This window comes from Corythoichthys intestinalis, chromosome 8 (assembly GCF_030265065.1).
Source record: "Corythoichthys intestinalis isolate RoL2023-P3 chromosome 8, ASM3026506v1, whole genome shotgun sequence".
NCBI lineage: Eukaryota > Metazoa > Chordata > Actinopteri > Syngnathiformes > Syngnathidae > Corythoichthys > Corythoichthys intestinalis.
In genome coordinates this window covers 47,298,112-47,315,638 of record NC_080402.1, presented here as the reverse complement: position 1 = coordinate 47,315,638, position 17,527 = coordinate 47,298,112, and the positions used below count along the sequence as shown (strand labels likewise).

Sequence of the window (17,527 nt, the reverse complement as noted above, 5' to 3'; positions counted from 1 at the left end):
AATTGATTAAAAAAGTGTCCTTTAAAAGGTTAGTTTTCCCCATAAAAACAATGTTTTTGACTAGGTTTTCCCCATGAAATCTGGCAAAATTGAATTCATATGTGCTAAATATAGTACTGTAGTTTCATTCTGTATTGACATTTTATGTCAAAATTCAATAACAATGCAACTGACGGGACAGCACCACGAAGCAAAGTGTTGCGGTCTTTACTGTAATTTATTCAATAGAGGATGTGTTGCAGCAGGACTGACCCAAATACAGAAGTAAAACAACCATCAAATGGCTTCAGAGGAAGAAAATACATGTTCTGGAGCGGCAACCAAGTCGAGACACTGTTGCACAACTTCAAAATTAATTTGCATGAGAAATCCCAGGAATTTTGCTAAACTGAGACAGTTCATTCAAGAGCAATGGTGCAAAACCATCCTAATACAGTAGTTAAGTTTGATCATTAGCTAGAGGTAACTGTTCAATGCAGGTCAACTCATGAGACTAGTAAACCACTGGGTTCACTTAGTTTTTTTTCCTCAATGTCCTGTAAAGTTTCAGGTTGTTTTCAATTAAAATATGGAACCAGTTGTTTGTTTGGTATTAGTTTAAGCAAAATTGTATTTAGTGGTTCAAAAGAAAAATTAATTTGAATCGGTACTCCAGACGTTTTTGTTATTTTAAAATATATTTTCAAGCATGCTTCAGTTTTTGTTTTGGTTTTTGTCTCAGAACATGTACATTTACTCAAACTGCTTGTTTGAGTATTAGTTTGTGGATTATTTAATATTGGAAGAGTGGGAATTCTGAAATGACAAATTTAGTTTTTTTCTGTCTGTTTAGTGTATCCATGAACATCCACTTTCACTAGTTGATTCAGAAATGTGAGAACTTACAAAACCTTTCCTATTTTTCTCTCCAACATTGTTGTACTTAGGATTGTTTTAAGAATAATTGCATTAAGAATATTTGAAACTACATGTGACAGCAAAATCTTTTCTATTAAGGTAGAGAAAAAGAAAACAAGGCGAAAAAATAACATTTTCCAGGTGAATTTCAATTTATTAGATATCTTCCCTAAATTGAAATTTGAAAGCCTTATAAAAACAAGGAAACTAAATTCAAATGTTACAAAATATTAAAATCTGAACATAGTCCCTAAATAACTGTGATCCATCTTTTTGAATAATATAGTGTATACAAGTATAAGGCATTTAAAAACATGTCACTGAGGATCATTCAGTCATTTTTCCAGTGCGGTTTACTCAGTACAAGAAAAATAACATCTTTATTGCTGTCAGATGTAATATAGGAATTTCCACATTTTTAGGCACTTTGGAGACAGGAATGATGGATTTCACGCAAGTGTTCCGCTGTCAAAAGGAAGTTCAGCGATGAATTTACAGTCCATAAACATGACGCAATAATCCAGGGTTCCCCAAGCCTGATTTCCATTTGCAGTCACAAGAGCCTGGCTTCTCGGTTTCTCCGAGGGTAGGACTCAGCCACAATGATGTCGTCCGAATCGTCAGAGTTGTCCATGTCCTCCGAGTCGGCGTTTACTGCGTCAAGCTGGAATCGGGCTACAAGAAAATGACAACCAAAATGATGGCATGGACTAAAAACTGCAAATTTAGAAACTAAGGTTTTCAACTTTAATCAACATTATAGTAAAGACAACTGCCACATTAGAACCAGATTCGTTACATTAATTTGTTGTCATTATTATTACCTGTAATATATCATTATTATTTCAATTTGAATTTATAATTTATTTGTTTTGCCCAGGTTTCTGGGCTGTGGAACGAATTAATCATATTATAATGTATTTTTATGGGATAATCCTGCTCGACATACGACCATTTCAACTTAAAAACCAGGTCCTGGAACGAATTAAATTCGTACGTAGAGGTACTACTGTGGTATCACCATTGATAAAATGTCTGCCCCTGTGTGGGGCAGCCACTTCCTGAAAATACTGTCTTTAATTCACATTTATCTCCATTATTACACATGAAAAAAAATTATTATTATTATTATTTTTTTTTATTATCAAACAAGACTAATTTAGCTGGGATTCAGATGATAGAGTGATGTCTGTCCTTTTAATCTTTTTTTCTTAAATCATACTTTAATCTCACTCGTGGGGGAACTGAAATTGAAAAATCGGCCTCCTAAGTGCCAAAGTCAAAAGCCAGTTCCCTTCACAACCTTTTGGCGGTGTCTGCGTTCTAGGAGGCCTGGAGACGGGCAGCAGCTCTTCCTCCTCGTTTATGCACATTTTAGCGCATGCAGCACCTATATTGTCTTCAAATTCTGATGCGGCTCCTCCTGGAAACCTGTTTACAAATGAAAAGGGCCTTTCGTTGTTACACACACAACCTAAGATATGTAATACAACATACAGTCAGTGATCCCTCGTTCTTCACGGTTAATGGGGACCAGAACCCACCGTGATTAGTGAAAAACCGCGGAGTAGCAAAAAAATATAGAAATGTATATTTTTTTGTGTGTGTTCAATGTATTTATTCAGATTTACCATTGGAAAGAGATACATAGAGGACACGTTTTTCACTTTTTTCCCCCCAAAGTATAATTTTAAAAAAAATGTATATATACAGACAAGACTGAAAAAGCAGTTTCTGCTCTTGCACCTCTTTAAAATACACTGCCTTATTTTAAGCCAAAAGAACTGTTGTGTTTGATAGAACATATGTCTATATGCTGCCATAGCCGATTCATGGCGCATTAAGCCCCCGAACTATTTTTAATTTGCCCGTTTTACCCTGGAGACCCCCGTTTACAGACGCCACGCAACCACTTTTGTTTCAAACCAGTCATAAAAAGAAGGTAAGTAATGATATTCATTATTCAAAATGTCGCTTAGAATCATCAAGTGATGTTAATATTTCGCCAAAAAAAAAAAAAAAAAAAAAAAAAAGACTGAACAAAAATTATTCCTTCGCATATTTTAATTTTTTTAAACGAATTATGTCACAATTTTAAAAAAAGGTGTCTGTAAATAAGTCACGGATATCTACCTCATAACTATCGCTTAATTGTATTTTTTTTGTAACTGTCGCATTTTCCCCGAAATAAATAATCGATCCAAACAAGGAAAAATAGGGGGGAAAAAACGTTTAAAAAGGTAAATATATGAAAAAGTATATGAAAAAGAACATCTCGACCACTCCTTGATGTCTGCGATTTCTGCATCGCGAACCTTGTTATATTATCATGTTTTACCCATAAAATCCCCCAAAAATCCGGCTGTGGCCATTCACATTTGTGTCTTGATACATGCTACATGGAGTTTTCGGATCGAAACACGGTAAGTACGCAAAAATATCTCGTTAAAATCATGGCGTCTTTAATTATGCTCTCTCATGCTCTCACCTCCAGTTAGGGTTTCGCTGTTTTTAAAAAAAAAAAAAATTTTTTTTTTTGAAATGCCCACCTGTTCAAATTTTTTCTTCCCCCAGAAAATTGAGATTTTAAGCTTTCCAATGATGTATCACAGGTGCATAACAGACAATTTTGAAATTTGGCAAAATTGGGGGTCACAGAGCAGAACTTCAAGTCACCTGAGTGTTTTCCGCTATATATATTACTATATCATAGACTTCATTATATACACATATATATATACATACATACATAATTTATAGTACTGATACTTGCGTGTGCAGGTTTTTCACCTCTGTTCAATGTATTGAGTGCGAGCCAGGTGGGCACGGAATGCAGCCTGGATGCTGACAAGCGAGCTCTCATCTAGGGTTTCTCCATCCTGTGGATTTGTGGAATCTCCAGCCTGAAGAACCTGACATGCAAATGCAATAAGAAGTCAGACAAGTACAGTTGAATAAATCACCACTGTACCAGCACAGATCGTCAGGTATGCCAGGGGGAAAATTTGCTTTATTTTTATTTACTGTATTGAACAAATGTTACTTGAATAAACACGGAATAAGCACATTTATTCACTACCTGCCATGGCCATAATTGATGTCCAGGTATTCATTGGCTAAAAGTACGCTATTCAAATCCAGCCGTTAAACTGAGCTCACAACAGCTAATAGTTCACTCTCATTTGCTGACTCCCATGCAATTTTCGGGAGCAGCTTTACTGCCATTTATTTGCACTACAGTGACTATTTTATGGTGTCATATAAATCTCTGAAGAAGCATCATTGTCCCGTATTTGCACTATTTACTTTTTACTGTAATTTACTGTAATTTCATCACAATAAAATGCTTCAGAACACTTTCGTTGATACTCAGTAAATGGTAAACAAGTAATTACAGTGAATAAAAAGTTGTTTAAATAGATGTATTGCACCATTTTGTGACCTCACTTCCTGCTTGTTCAACTATATTTGCTCTTCTGTTATTCATAGAAGGATTGGAATTCTGTTCAGGAGGAACATTTTCGGCATGTATACGCATTAATTCTTGGAGTTGGATTTTTGATATTATAGTCTCAGGGCTGATTAATTGAAATAATTAAATTTGTTAATACGAGGGATGTCCCGATCGCATATTTTTGCACCGGAGTCCAAGTCACTTGATTTTGAGAATCTGCTGTTACAAAATCCCAATCAGATTCCGAAAAAAAAAAATGTTAAAAAAAAAAAGTTTTAAACATGTTACTGGCCAACCATGCCACCTTCATAATGTGAATTACTTTTAACCCTTTAAGGTCTGGGCCTATTTTGTCTGATTTTGCATGCCTTTGAAGTTGCCTTTTTATTTCAAAGAAAGAATTGTTTACGATGGCCTGGTTTGGTCCCTTTTTTTGTGACACCTTGAACTTCATGTCCAAACTGTTGTTTCCTTCACTGACCAATTATAAATCATAATTTTGGGCCCAAAAAGACCAAAAATTCCAAAATCGTTTTGTCAAAATTTTTAATATTGATGTCCAATTGACAACCAAACATGCGTAACGAACCGTTTTGAAACTTTGTAATATTTATTCAACATGTTAGGATGAACATTCAACCAAAAAAATTTAGAATAAATTGTCTTAAATTTGACAATTCAACATAAACAACAGGTATAGCCATAGGCGTTTTTTGCCTTTATACATGCTCTAGTCAAAACAGGTTATATACAGCAGACCGAACAGTGAAAAAATATATACCATCTAACACAAAAAGTGTTTAGAGGCCATCTCTTTATGAGTTTAGGTATTGCGGCCCACCACTTGATGAAAATTATGTACACACAATCAAGCTTCTTGAACACACATTTATATACACAAATTGAGAAGACTGATTGTGGGAAAAAAATATATATATATAACATTTTCAAAAATATTTACAATAAACAAGTTAAAATTTTTTCAGGCATGCAACTCCGAAAAGCAGTTTCGTCCTGGAATTAGACACAGGGCGACATCACACAGCCCACACTTCCATGGGGTGTCGGTCCTCTTTCCACCCTTCCATTTTCATTTCACTTTACTTTCACTGTCACTACAAATGTACATGAAAAAAAGTCAGTATTTATGAAAATAATAAAGTATAAAATAATAATATATACAGCAATAAATAATAATGGAAATCTATATGTATGACAATAGAAAGAATACCATAGCTGAATATGTGCTACATCCCTAATCTTCATATAGAAAGAAGAACACCACAATCATAAATTCCTGCCTTGGATACACAAAGTGCACGTACGACTTTGATCTGATATGCACATTTTATTATTATATACACAAACACACACTTATATTGCATCAAAATTAACTTTGTCTTGCAATATCAAAAGAAACTTTCAAAAGAAACTTTTTCAGCATTAAAAAAAAAAAAGTGAGTTTGCTTACCTCTGCTCGTCGATGGCGTCACCCACGTGTTCAAATCCGTCACTATCTTCACTCGAGGACTCTTCCGAAGAAGACGATGATGACGAATTTGGACCATCCTCTTCCTCAAGTTGATCAAAAAGCACAATTGCTTGCGCTAAATTTAGTTTTCCGTTCATTCTCAAAGTCACACAAAGTCGCTGCTCGATCCAAACGGCCGTCGCTCGCCACCTCGCTGCTTCAGAACACTCCTCCCCCTCGTTCGGTGGAACCTCGCACGGCAGTTATATTTATTTTTTTAAAAAACGCATTTTGTGCTTCCACTGTGACTTCGAAAGGGTTCGTTTGATTTGTGTTTTTTTCATGGAGCTTCCGTTTTGAAAAGGGACAAGAAATGATGGAAATATAGACATAAACAAATGATCCATGCAGCGTTTTAATGTTTTTTTGAGAGGACAATAAAACTATAAAACTTAAATGACAATATCTCACGTTTTAGTTGGTCGATTGACTTCAAATAATAACGAGAGTAAACAGCAACAGCATAAACGTCTCACAACTACTAATTCTCCCACTATTAGAAGGAATAACATTAGTATGGAACGGCGCTGCGCTGCCCCCAAGCGGCCGGTGGCATTCTCTTCACTCTTAATGTCCATAAACAGCCTCATTGAAATCTGTTTGAGGCAATGCGAGAGCGGCTCATTCAGTGCATGCGTTAATTGCGTCAAATATTTTAACGTGATTAATTTAAAAAATTAATTAACGCCCGTTAACGCGATCATTTTGACAGCCCTAGTCTTTATTAAACGCTTCAATGAATGAGTCCACTCAAATCCACTCACGCTTTGACGCTCACACTGCTGAGAACAGCGTCTCACTACACAATGAGTTGCCACAGCCCACTGCCGCTAGTGTTTAACAAGCTAAACGATGATTAACACATTTGGGCCTTTGATGGTAGAGCTACCAAGGTTCTCTGGCAAGATCAAAGCTGCATCAAAGCAAACATCATTAACTTTAAATAGCTAACTCCAGGGTACTGCTGACCAAGAAAAGAAGCAGGAGGGAGAGTGAGAGGCTGTACGAGCATGAAGAAGAAAAGCATGATTATATTCTTTTAATTAACAACCAGATCCTTTTCACCCGATTCCGATCCTCTGAAAAATGGAGCGATCGGCCTGATTTATGATCACATGATCGGACCAAGACATTCCTAGCTAATAGGCATTGATCCTTAGAGCTGGATTTTTTATTTTCTTTGCCACAGGGCCCATTAATTAATTGCGGGATTAAAAATATTACTCCTTCATTATTTGTGGACGGATCAGAATGAAATTTGGTAGGCGTATTCTGGGAATGTACTGTATAAGCCTCCTATTTCTCTATTTTGTCTCAGAGCTGATGAATTACATGGATTAATTGCAGACCTATTGTTGCCTGTAGGTTCAGCGTTAGCCAGTAAAGAGCTGAGTTGTTGTAGTTTATTTCAATTTTGTTTTTTACATACTTCACTTGTGGACTTCCTTCTTGTGGCAAGGTTTTCTGAATCTAGCTTCAGGCCTTCGTGTCCCTCAAACCCTTGGTCATCGTCATCCGCCTCATCAATGACAGGAGCATCACAGGCATTATTTCCCGTCTCCTTCAGAGTTTGGACCAGAGACCTCAACTGCCTCAGCTCCTTTCTGAGAAAGACAAATAGACATGGTAATTGGAAACTGTATTATTGCGCCACGCAAGACAAATTGCTCCTTTTGTTCAGAATTTACAAGTTTACAGATTTACTGTATGTATGAGTGGCTCTGTCTCATTCCCTGTATCACTGGACAAATGATGACTGCGACGGCGCTCTAGACCCCGTAAGTATTTGTTAACAGGCTATTAAAAAGTACGGTGGACATATTTCCGCTTAAAGTGTGTTTTCATATGTTGCATATCTAAAGTCAAATGTACTCTTGCTTCTGTCGCTCTCTTTCCATTTGACACCGCCATCCTTCAGCTTCTTGTTCTTTTTCGCTGCTCAGCTGTAGCACTTCCTCCCTGCAAAAGGCAAACACACACTTTCAAAATGGAGGCCAAGCTGATGTCACATACTCTATGACGAGTACAACAGCCAACTTACTGATGCCGCCTTTTCTCTATTTCTCGTTCGCTCGTCTGCTCAGTTCTCCAGCGTTCCAGTCGCTTTTCCAGCTCCTCTTTTTCCCTCTTTAAATCCCCAACTTCATCGCTGAGGGCAACAACAACACACGTTACCCTCAACAACTAAAATAATGCAACAGCTTTTAAGACTGCTCATAATAACACATAAGATAACTTTAAACACAAATTACTGTGTCACATTTTATAAATCGATAGATTTTATATTAGTTTCTTCTGCTATAATGCTATGTATATTAGAGCAGAAACCAATACTTGAGCAACTCAAGTAACTCGAGTTTAAAAACTGATCCGAGTAATTGTATTCGCCTCGAGGAATCATTTCATTTTGACAGCTCTAAGCATCACTTTTTGCCCGGACTACTTTAAATGCGAGACAACACGCTGACGTCATGTGCTTAGAGGAAGAAGCAATAATAACTGACTGCAGTTGACAGCCGCTACAAACTATGCCGACGTTGCTAAAAACTACGCCCGCATGATGCTACGGTGGTAGCAAGTAGCGTCTGATGCCTCATAGATGTCTCATAGATATCACATGCATACAGAATTAGAGGCAAAATGACAGACTCGGCGGCGTTTGTAAACAGCCACCATCATAAAGCATTAGACTTCGCAGCGCTAATAAATAAGATTAACGTTACTGTACCTTGCCCACGTAATGTTAGCTCTGCGGAGGGCTAGGTTTCGATTAATCATGACTACTGTCGATGCGTGGGTAACGTGTCTTACATACAGGCTTTATTTAATCTGTAAAAACATAGCACTATGGAGTGATGAGAGTGTAAAATAAAAACATATAAAAGCTAACTGTCAATTTTAGCTCAGTAGTCAGTGCTGGATAAAACAACAAGTAGCACTGGTCCTTAATGTGCTCCAATACAGCAGGTATCATACATTTATTTTGAACACTGCAAAAACTCTTATGTCCCAAAAATGGAGACATCTGTCGTTTGCAGCTGTAAGGCTCAACCCTCCGCCAACAGTTGTTGCTCAGTGTCAGTGAGTCAGCTGTGCTACACGATGGCTGGAGGAAGTGAAACTCCTGAACTTTTTCCCCCATCGAAGACAACGAAATCGCTGGTAAGGGAATACTTCGGCTACAGAAAAGTTACAGACGGCCACGGCTTAGAGGAGGAGGGCCAACCGACGTGGTTGTGGAGGGTGGCTGCCGAGGAGGCAATTCCTCCATATGATTTTGCACGCAGCGTGTTTAGTGTGCCTAGCGGGGGTAAAACCTGTGTTTTTGTTTTTTTTTTCCTCTGGCAACTATCTGTGTTGAGAAAGAGAGAGTGTGTGCATAATGTAAACATGATACGAGTCATACACACGTGCTTTTTATGGCAAATACAGTTGTGGTCAAAAGTTTACATACACTTGTGAAGAACATAATGTCATGGCTCTCTTGAGTTTCCAGTTATTTCTACAACTCTGACAGGGTCCCCCCAGGATTGATAAATCTAAATTCAAGACTTTTAAGACCTTTTTTAATGCCATTTCAACTGAAAATTAATACTTTTCTCGTACCCATTATTTGGATCATATTGAATCATACTAAATAAATAAAGCACTGAACAACAAATTTAACCTCAATTACTAAGTGTGTTTGACAAAAGAATGCACATATATTGAAGATACAATTAAAACACATTTAAAGTAACATTATAAAGTCTGTCAGAATTTTTTTAAACACACACACGCACACAATAATTATGGACAAAAAGAGGAGGAGGACAGGACTCAGACCAGGCACCTTCTGTAACAGGCTAGCGGCTAGTGCACCTGCCAAGACCCCAGTGAACATGGCTAACTCTCGAGTTAAAACGGCGAAATTCACATTCCTTCGAAAGGCAAACCGAAATGTTTAAGCAGGTCTACTGCCTTTGCATGACCCATAAACTGCAACCTAAAGTATCTGGATGTAACTTGAGCCCCTATCACATACTCCAAAACAACGGGAATATCGCGGGACTTAACCGTGCAGCAGTTGTGTGTGAAAACAATTTCCCGTGTCGACTGACATGGGAACCCGTGTGCGTGAAAGCAGGCGTTAAATTCCCAGGTCACAGCAGATGGCTGATGACAAATATAATAGCGGCGGCCGGTGTAACTTCCTCCGTCTTCGCAGTAAGAGGAAAAGCGGTAAACAAACAGCGCAATTATAAACATAGCAAGCTGGAAACAGCTAAATTAAACTGAAAACATTACCAAAATTAAAATGTCAATTATTACGTCGGGCCGGGCCAGGGTTCTTTCTCGCTAACTTTTTGAAATAACTATATATTAACGATGTATGAATGATAAACAAAGGAATACTTGTTATAAAATAAATAATTTGGATTAAAAAAAAGAAGGCACTGTATGGTCAGAGCGTGCGTATACGGCCTTTTTAATCTTCCCCTCTGCGAGTCCGCAAAACCGCATCTGTTTATTTATATTCAACAAACTTTTCCAGCGTTATTTCGTTGTGTAAATACATTTATAATGATCATAAAAATATGTAGTCTATTTAAACATTAAGAAAATGTGCGTTTTTTTTCTGCCAACTGAGTATTCGTTATAAAAGACAGGCTTTTATGCAGACATCGTCACAAATGTTATCACACAAAACGCGGGTCGGGCTTTAATACCCGCGGACCAGTTCGGGTCGGGCTGGACTTTTTAGGCCCGATTTTACCTCTATCTTAAAGTCTTGATGAGCTTAAATTGGCTGCAGTTACAAAGTCGGGAATGCTCCCTCCGGAAAAAAACACGATTTGAGCAACATTATGTTTAACAAACTTTTCCAGCGTTATTTTATTGTGTAAATGCATTTATAATTGTCATAAAAATATGTAGACTATTTAAACATTAAGAAAATGTGCGTTTTTTTCTGCCAACTGAAAATTCGTTACAAAAGACAGTTAAGAGATCAGGAACGCTCCCTCTGGAACAAAACGCAATATGACCAACATTGTGACAGACGATGCCGACCAAAAATGACGTAATATCCGAAACAGATTACCAATGGACTCATTTGAAGTATATGAATGGTGGTCTGTTTTGGTGTTCAAAATCCACAATACTTCTGCCTGCAGGGTTTTCGTTCCACCGACAAACGGACGCATTCCCAATGCAGAGGTGGATGGCTTCTCAGTTTTGCCGGTTGTGGTGGTTTGGCACGCACGAGTTGTATTTCGATTTGTAGTCCAGTGCATCGTAAAAATTCTATGGGTCATCTTCGTTATGGATTTAAAAAAAAAAAAAAAAAAGACAACAGTTAATTTAATACTTTTAATACCTTTAATATTGGAAAACTAAATTCAATGCTTTTTTAATGCTTTTATTAACCTGCGGGTATCCTGTCTGATTTTTCTCTGATAGAGTAATTGGAACAGATACTTCTTTGTCACAAAAAACATTCATGAAGTTTGGTTCTTTTATGACTTTATTATGGGTGAACAGAAAAAAGTGATCAAATCTGCTGGGTCAAAAATATACATACAGCAGCGCTAATATTTGGTAAAATGTCCCTTGGCCATTTTCACTTCAATTAGGCGCTTTTGGTAGCCATCCACAAGCTTCTGGCAAGCTTCTGGTTGAATCTTTGACCACTCCTCTTCACTGAATTGGTACAGTTCAGTTAAATTTGATGGCTTTCTGACATGGACTTGTTTCTTCAGCATTGTCCACAAGTTCTCAATGGGGTTTAAGTCAGGACTTTGGGAAGGCCATTCAAAAACCTTAATTCTAGCCTGATTTAGCCATTCCATTACCACTTTTGATGTGTGTTTGGGGTCATTGTCCTGTTGGAACACCCAACTGCGCCCAAGACCCAATCTTCGGGCTGATGACGTTAGGTTATCTTGAAGAATTTGAAGGTAATCCTCCTTCTTCATTATCCCATTTACTCTCTGTAAAGCACCAGTACCATTGGCAGCAAACAGCCCCACAGCATAATACTACCACCACCGTGCTTGACGGTAGGCATGGTGTACTTGGTGTACTTAAAGGCCTCACCTTTTATCCTCCAAACATACTGCTGGGCATTGTGGCCAAACAGCTCGATTTTTGTTTCGTCTGACCACAGAACTTTCCTCCAGAAGGTCTTATCTTTGTCCATGTGATCAGCAGCAAACTTCAGTCGAGCCTTAAGGTGCCGCTTTTGGAGCAAGGGCTTCCTTCTTGGGCGGCAGCCTCTCAGTCCATGGAGATGCAAAACACGCTTGACTGTGGACACTGACACCTGTGTTCCAGCAGCTTGTAATTCTTGGCAGATCTGCTTTTTGGTGATCCTCGGTTGAATGTTCACCCTCCTGACCAATTTTCTCTCAGCAGCAGGTGATAGCTTGCGTTTTCTTCCTGATCGTGGCAGTGACAAAACAGTGCCATGCACTTTATACTTACAAACAATTGTTTGCACTGTTGCTCTTGGGACCTGCAGCTGCTTTGAAATGGCTCCAAGTGACTTTCCTGACTTGTTCAAGTCAATGATTCGCTTTTTCAGATCCATGTATGTATATTTTTGACCCAGCAGATTTGATCACTTTTTCTGTTAACCCATAATAAAGTCATAAAAGAACCAAACTTCATGAATGCTTTTTTGTGACAAAGAAGTATCTGTTCCAATCACTCTATCGGAGAAAAATCAGAGTTGTAGAAATAACTGGAAACTCAAGAGAGCCATGACATTATGTTCTTCACAAGTGTATGTAAACTTTTGACCACAACTGTAATTCAATTATTTTCGTTTTGATAGTAATAATGTTGAGCTGTGGCTGTGGGTTTAGGCTCACTAAAGGACTGCATTTATTTTAATTTTATTTAAAATATTTTGTTAATTTATGAAAAGTTATTTAAAATTAATATTACACTTATGTTCGAATTGCTAATGTTTTGAAAAATAAAAATCCTGTTCAATGGGAAAACATAGTCGTAAATTAGTGCAATGGATGCATTTGCAGCATTAGTAGCAGGACTAACCGAAATACTAGTAGAATTTAGTAGAAGTTATTAGCAGCACCAGCTGTATTATAGTAGAAACAGTTGCAATAGTCATAGCAGTAGAAGAAATATTACTAGTAGCAGTAGTAATAGGAAATATCAGTACAGTTGTGCCTCAACTTACGAACATGTCTACATAAGGAATTTTCAGGTTAATTTAAAACACGCTTCAACAGGAAAATATTGCTTCTTGTTACGAAGTTTACGAAAGGCAAAAATACAGTCTGGATGCTACTTGCAGCTCCGAGAGTTTACTGAACGTGACATCCTTATAGCTGGTCTGCCATTGGCTATTGCCAAGCATCTTCCTGGCAACCATTGCCTCAGAGCGGCGACCTGGACTGTATGTGTATGTGTGTATATCAGCGTCCTCTTCATTTGCCCCTTGTGTTCCGACAGCTTTACGTGAGTGTATTAACTTGTATTCTTTATTTCTTACACTATGCACAACTCTCATATTATTGTTACTGTGAAATATTGTATTTGTAACATGTATTTGTTACAGGTTTTAATGCATTTTTATGTTTTATTAAAGATTCATGTCGGAATTTTAGGGGGCCTGGAACATATTAGGGCATTTACATGGAAAACGCGTCTTTACTTATGGAATTTTCAACTTACGGAACTACTTTCAGAACCAATTAATTTTGTAAGTAGAGGTACCACTGTAGTAGCTTTGTGTGTACTGTGTGAATGAAGCATTACTAGTATAAGCAGTAGTATTAGCAAGCATAGTAAATATAGTAATAGATGTAGCAGTAGTGTTAGAAGTAGTATAACAGTAGCGTTACTTATAGTAGTAATTGTAGTAGTACAAGCAAGCACTAGTAGTAACTACTAATAGTTATAAACTGCAGTCATGTAGTGGGAGATGTAAACGTAACAGTAGCAGTGGGAGATGTAAACGTAACAGTAGAATGGTAGTAGTTGAAAAATAACAAAACATTTTTGAAAAAAGAAGTATTCATAGTAGATGACTATTACAGATGCCACATATGCACGTTAACTGAGAGGTTTGGCAGTGCATGAGGTCATAATTATGTAATTATGTTAGCAGTAGTTGAAATACTGCAAGTGTGCATTTCTTATTAGTGGGTTGTTCTTTAGTTTTTGATGACAAAATGCACACTGACTTTCCCTCTGTTCTTGGCTCCGGTGCAAAGCGACACACAGCAATGCCAATTTGAACCACTGTTTAGTACAAGATAGAGAATCCCGCACCAGTGTCAGTGTAATGTAGCAGCATACCAGGAAGCGAACAGCAAGGCTTTTTCTAGACCAGCAGTAGATCGGAACGTGACAATGTTTACTCCATAGTAATGTAGGTCAGTGTGAAATAAAGTTGAATATAATAATATAATTTAGGAAAAAAAGTCCAAAAGAGTCCAGAAAATAAAGTAGTTGGATCTTCTTTAACTGTGCAGGTGTATGAGAAACACTCATGTTTGGTGTGTGCAAAATAGCCGCCACAAATTAAACATACTTGTGCTGCAGTCGTGATTTTTGCTCCACTTCTTGCTGTTGAGTCCTTAGCCATCTCACTTCCTCTCTGAAAACACAAAAATCACACAATTTTAATACAAAATACGGCAAGCGCGGAGACGATAGCACCTGCATTGTCACTCACTCATTACTGGTCAGCGCCGCCTGCAGCTGCGTCCTTTCCGCCTCCAACTGCTCCAAACATCCTTTTAGGCTTGACACATCATCTTCCTCTAGGGTCTCTGTTACTGCGTCAGCAGTGTACACAGCCATGGTCTGGACAGCCAGGTCCAGGCACTCAGGTGGCGTGGTCTGAACCTCCCTTTGCTCAACGACGGCGGGTGTGGTCTGACAGGGCTGATCTGATCGATACCTTGCTTTTAGAGCGTTTTTTTCTTCCAGCCTCTGATTGGACAGAGAATTGGAATACAGTGTCACACAAAGCACAGGAAGTTACATTAGTTTTAACTAGGCAAAACAGATATTCTCTCCAAGAACTAGGCAAAATGGATATTCTCTCCAAAAGGGACAGTTTAATCTCCGAGGAAATAAACTGAAAATGCTGCCACATGTTTTCAAATAAATCTGATGAATAGTTCAAGATATTAATATTTTGCATTATTAACCAACAAAAGAGACATGAGAGCTGTAGGTATCACCGTTGTCTGTTTGGGGTCTTCATCACAACAGTATGACTTGTGTGGGTGGGTCTACCATATTCATCAAGGGCGTGTTTACACAAATATGGGGCAAGATTCAATAATATCTGATACCTTAAACTTATAAAACCTTGGTGCACCTTTAAACTGGCAACTGGCCTATGCCTACATGGATGTCAATATCTTAAACAAAATCATTTGCTATCAATCCATCCTTTCCCCACTTCTTGGATAACCTACTCCATGAATCCCGTTTTTTTTTTTTTTCCCCTAGTAGAACATGTTGAAACTTGAAACTGTAGTTATTATTAGCGTCCTAATGGATGGATGGATTAAACTTTTATTTAATGCTCTAAGTGTTTTTAATCTACTTTGATTATTGTGTATAGTATTCCTTTTGGAAAAAAAGAAGGCACGCATTACATGTGGACATGTGAAATTATGGAAATAATACATTACATTTGTCATACAAATGTATTTTATATCGTTTACTGATTACCTTTTGTAGCTACCATGAATACAGTAAGTACAATATTGTTTAACAATATGAATTGTATGTTTTTTAATTGTTTGAATTGCTGTAAGAAATATTTTAAAACAATAACAGCTTCAACTGACCTTCTCCAGTTCAAGCAGTCGCCTCAAAAGCCTATGTTTGCTCCACTCTTTGTACCCTAAGACACAGACATTTACACAAACAGCAAACACATCTCACTAATTCTGACACAAAATATAGTTACTTCATGCAAAAACAAAGACAGTGGAACCTCTAATAAAATAAAATTGAAAAAAAAAACTAGGGCTGTCAAACGATTAAAATTTTTAATCGAGTTAATTACAGCTTAAAAATGAATTAATCATAATTAATCGCAATTAATCGCAATTCAAACCATCTATAAAATATGCCATATTTTTCTGTAAATTATATATATATTCTGTAAAATAAATTGTTGGAATGGAAAGACAAGATGGATATATACATTCAACATACGGTACATATGGACTGTAGTGGGCATTTCACTCTACTGTCATTTAAATCTGTCTATGCTGTCCTCACTCCGAAGAGTCTACTTTTTCCAAAGCTAGACAGCTCGTGAACGACGCCTTAATAATTAGACTTCTTCCTTTTTCATCTGATTTATTAATAAAATGGCCTCAAACTATTGTCCTCTTTAGACCTTCGTAAAACTACAAAAAAAAGTACACAAGCATTACATTAGCAACAACGTTAGCTTAGCATGCTATACAGGTTCACTAAACATAAACAAAAAGCGTCTCATACAAAAAATATAACATTTCGCTTACTAACATAATATGTACATTCTTTACAACAACCATACTTACGGACAAATCTTGTCCAAGGATCATATAAGCACAACATTATCGGCCCGAGACGTCGTGTAGCCATATTGAACTGGACTGAAAACAATAAACCATGTCGCAAAGCGACCACAAGAGTTCGCTGTTTGACAGCACAAAAAGCCTTGCTGTAAAACTTACCAAAAGGTAGAATACTTTCTGAGCGGGACATATGCGTTAATTGCGTCAAATATTTTAAAGAGATTTATTTAAAAAATTAATTACCGCGCGTTAACGCGATAATTTTGACAGCCCTAAAAAAAACATCTTGATGGCTCCTGGACTGCTAATCACCAAAATTTACGGGGTATAAGCAGCTATTTTTTTCCTCCACTTTGAACAATGTGGTGCTATAAATATAGATTTTTCTTAGTTGATAAACTCCATGTCTTTTGTTAAGAATAAACCTTTGGCTTATAGTCCAGTGCTGCATGTATAGGAACAAATGCTGAGGTGGGAGGAGTGTCAAACTTGGTCAGTCTGGCATCCTGTTAGGTTTGCCTCATAGTCCAGAAATCACAGTACATTTCCCAAAGGAAATAATGGAAGTACACAGATCCGTAAATATTGAAACATGGACACAATTATTAGTTTTGGTTCTATACACCAAAGTGTTGGATTCAAAAAAAAAGATTTGCTTTGACTGCAGAGCTTTAATTGAGTGTATTTATACCCTAATTAGGTCAACAGTTTAGGAATTGCAACAGTTTACAGGGCAACACAAAAAAAAAACGGTCATCACCTAAACTTGAATAACTTTTGAAGTTATTAATCAATTCTTTTTATTTTTCGGATTTACCAAAAATAATTAATACCAAATCTGACCTTCTAGATGCCATGGACTACAGAGGAAGACATTTATAGTTGAGGCATATGTTTGATTGAAGTTTATCCACGCAGCAAAATTGCAATTCAAACAACGGTTCAGATGTTGCGAATTTCTTGTCCCATCAATGATCTACAGATGAATCAACAAGTTCAGAACCCATAAGACTGTGCATAACCTAAATCAGTGGTCCCCATCCTTTTTTGCCCTACAGACCAGTGTAATGTGGGCCTTTTTTTCACGGACCGGCAATGTGT

General features: G+C 37.4%; 1 protein-coding gene across 6 annotated transcripts in view; it reads right to left on the bottom strand.

Moving 5' to 3' along the window:
* Positions 1-444: 444 nt before the first annotated feature.
* iqce (IQ motif containing E) overlaps positions 445-17,527 on the bottom strand; it is a 34,920-nt gene continuing 17,837 nt past the window's right edge. For all 6 annotated transcript variants that reach the window (XM_057844216.1, XM_057844219.1, XM_057844218.1 and 3 more), the window contains 9 exons: positions 15,704-15,759; positions 14,572-14,831; positions 14,428-14,493; positions 7,924-8,031; positions 7,755-7,841; positions 7,312-7,486; positions 3,688-3,809; positions 2,201-2,328; positions 445-1,572 (listed from right to left, as the gene is read on the bottom strand). In XM_057844216.1, coding sequence (XP_057700199.1) covers positions 1,451-1,572; positions 2,201-2,328; positions 3,688-3,809; positions 7,312-7,486; positions 7,755-7,841; positions 7,924-8,031; positions 14,428-14,493; positions 14,572-14,831; positions 15,704-15,759 — 1,124 coding nt within the window. In that variant the 3' untranslated portion in view covers positions 445-1,450. The remainder of the gene's footprint in view (positions 1,573-2,200; positions 2,329-3,687; positions 3,810-7,311; positions 7,487-7,754; positions 7,842-7,923; positions 8,032-14,427; positions 14,494-14,571; positions 14,832-15,703; positions 15,760-17,527) is intronic.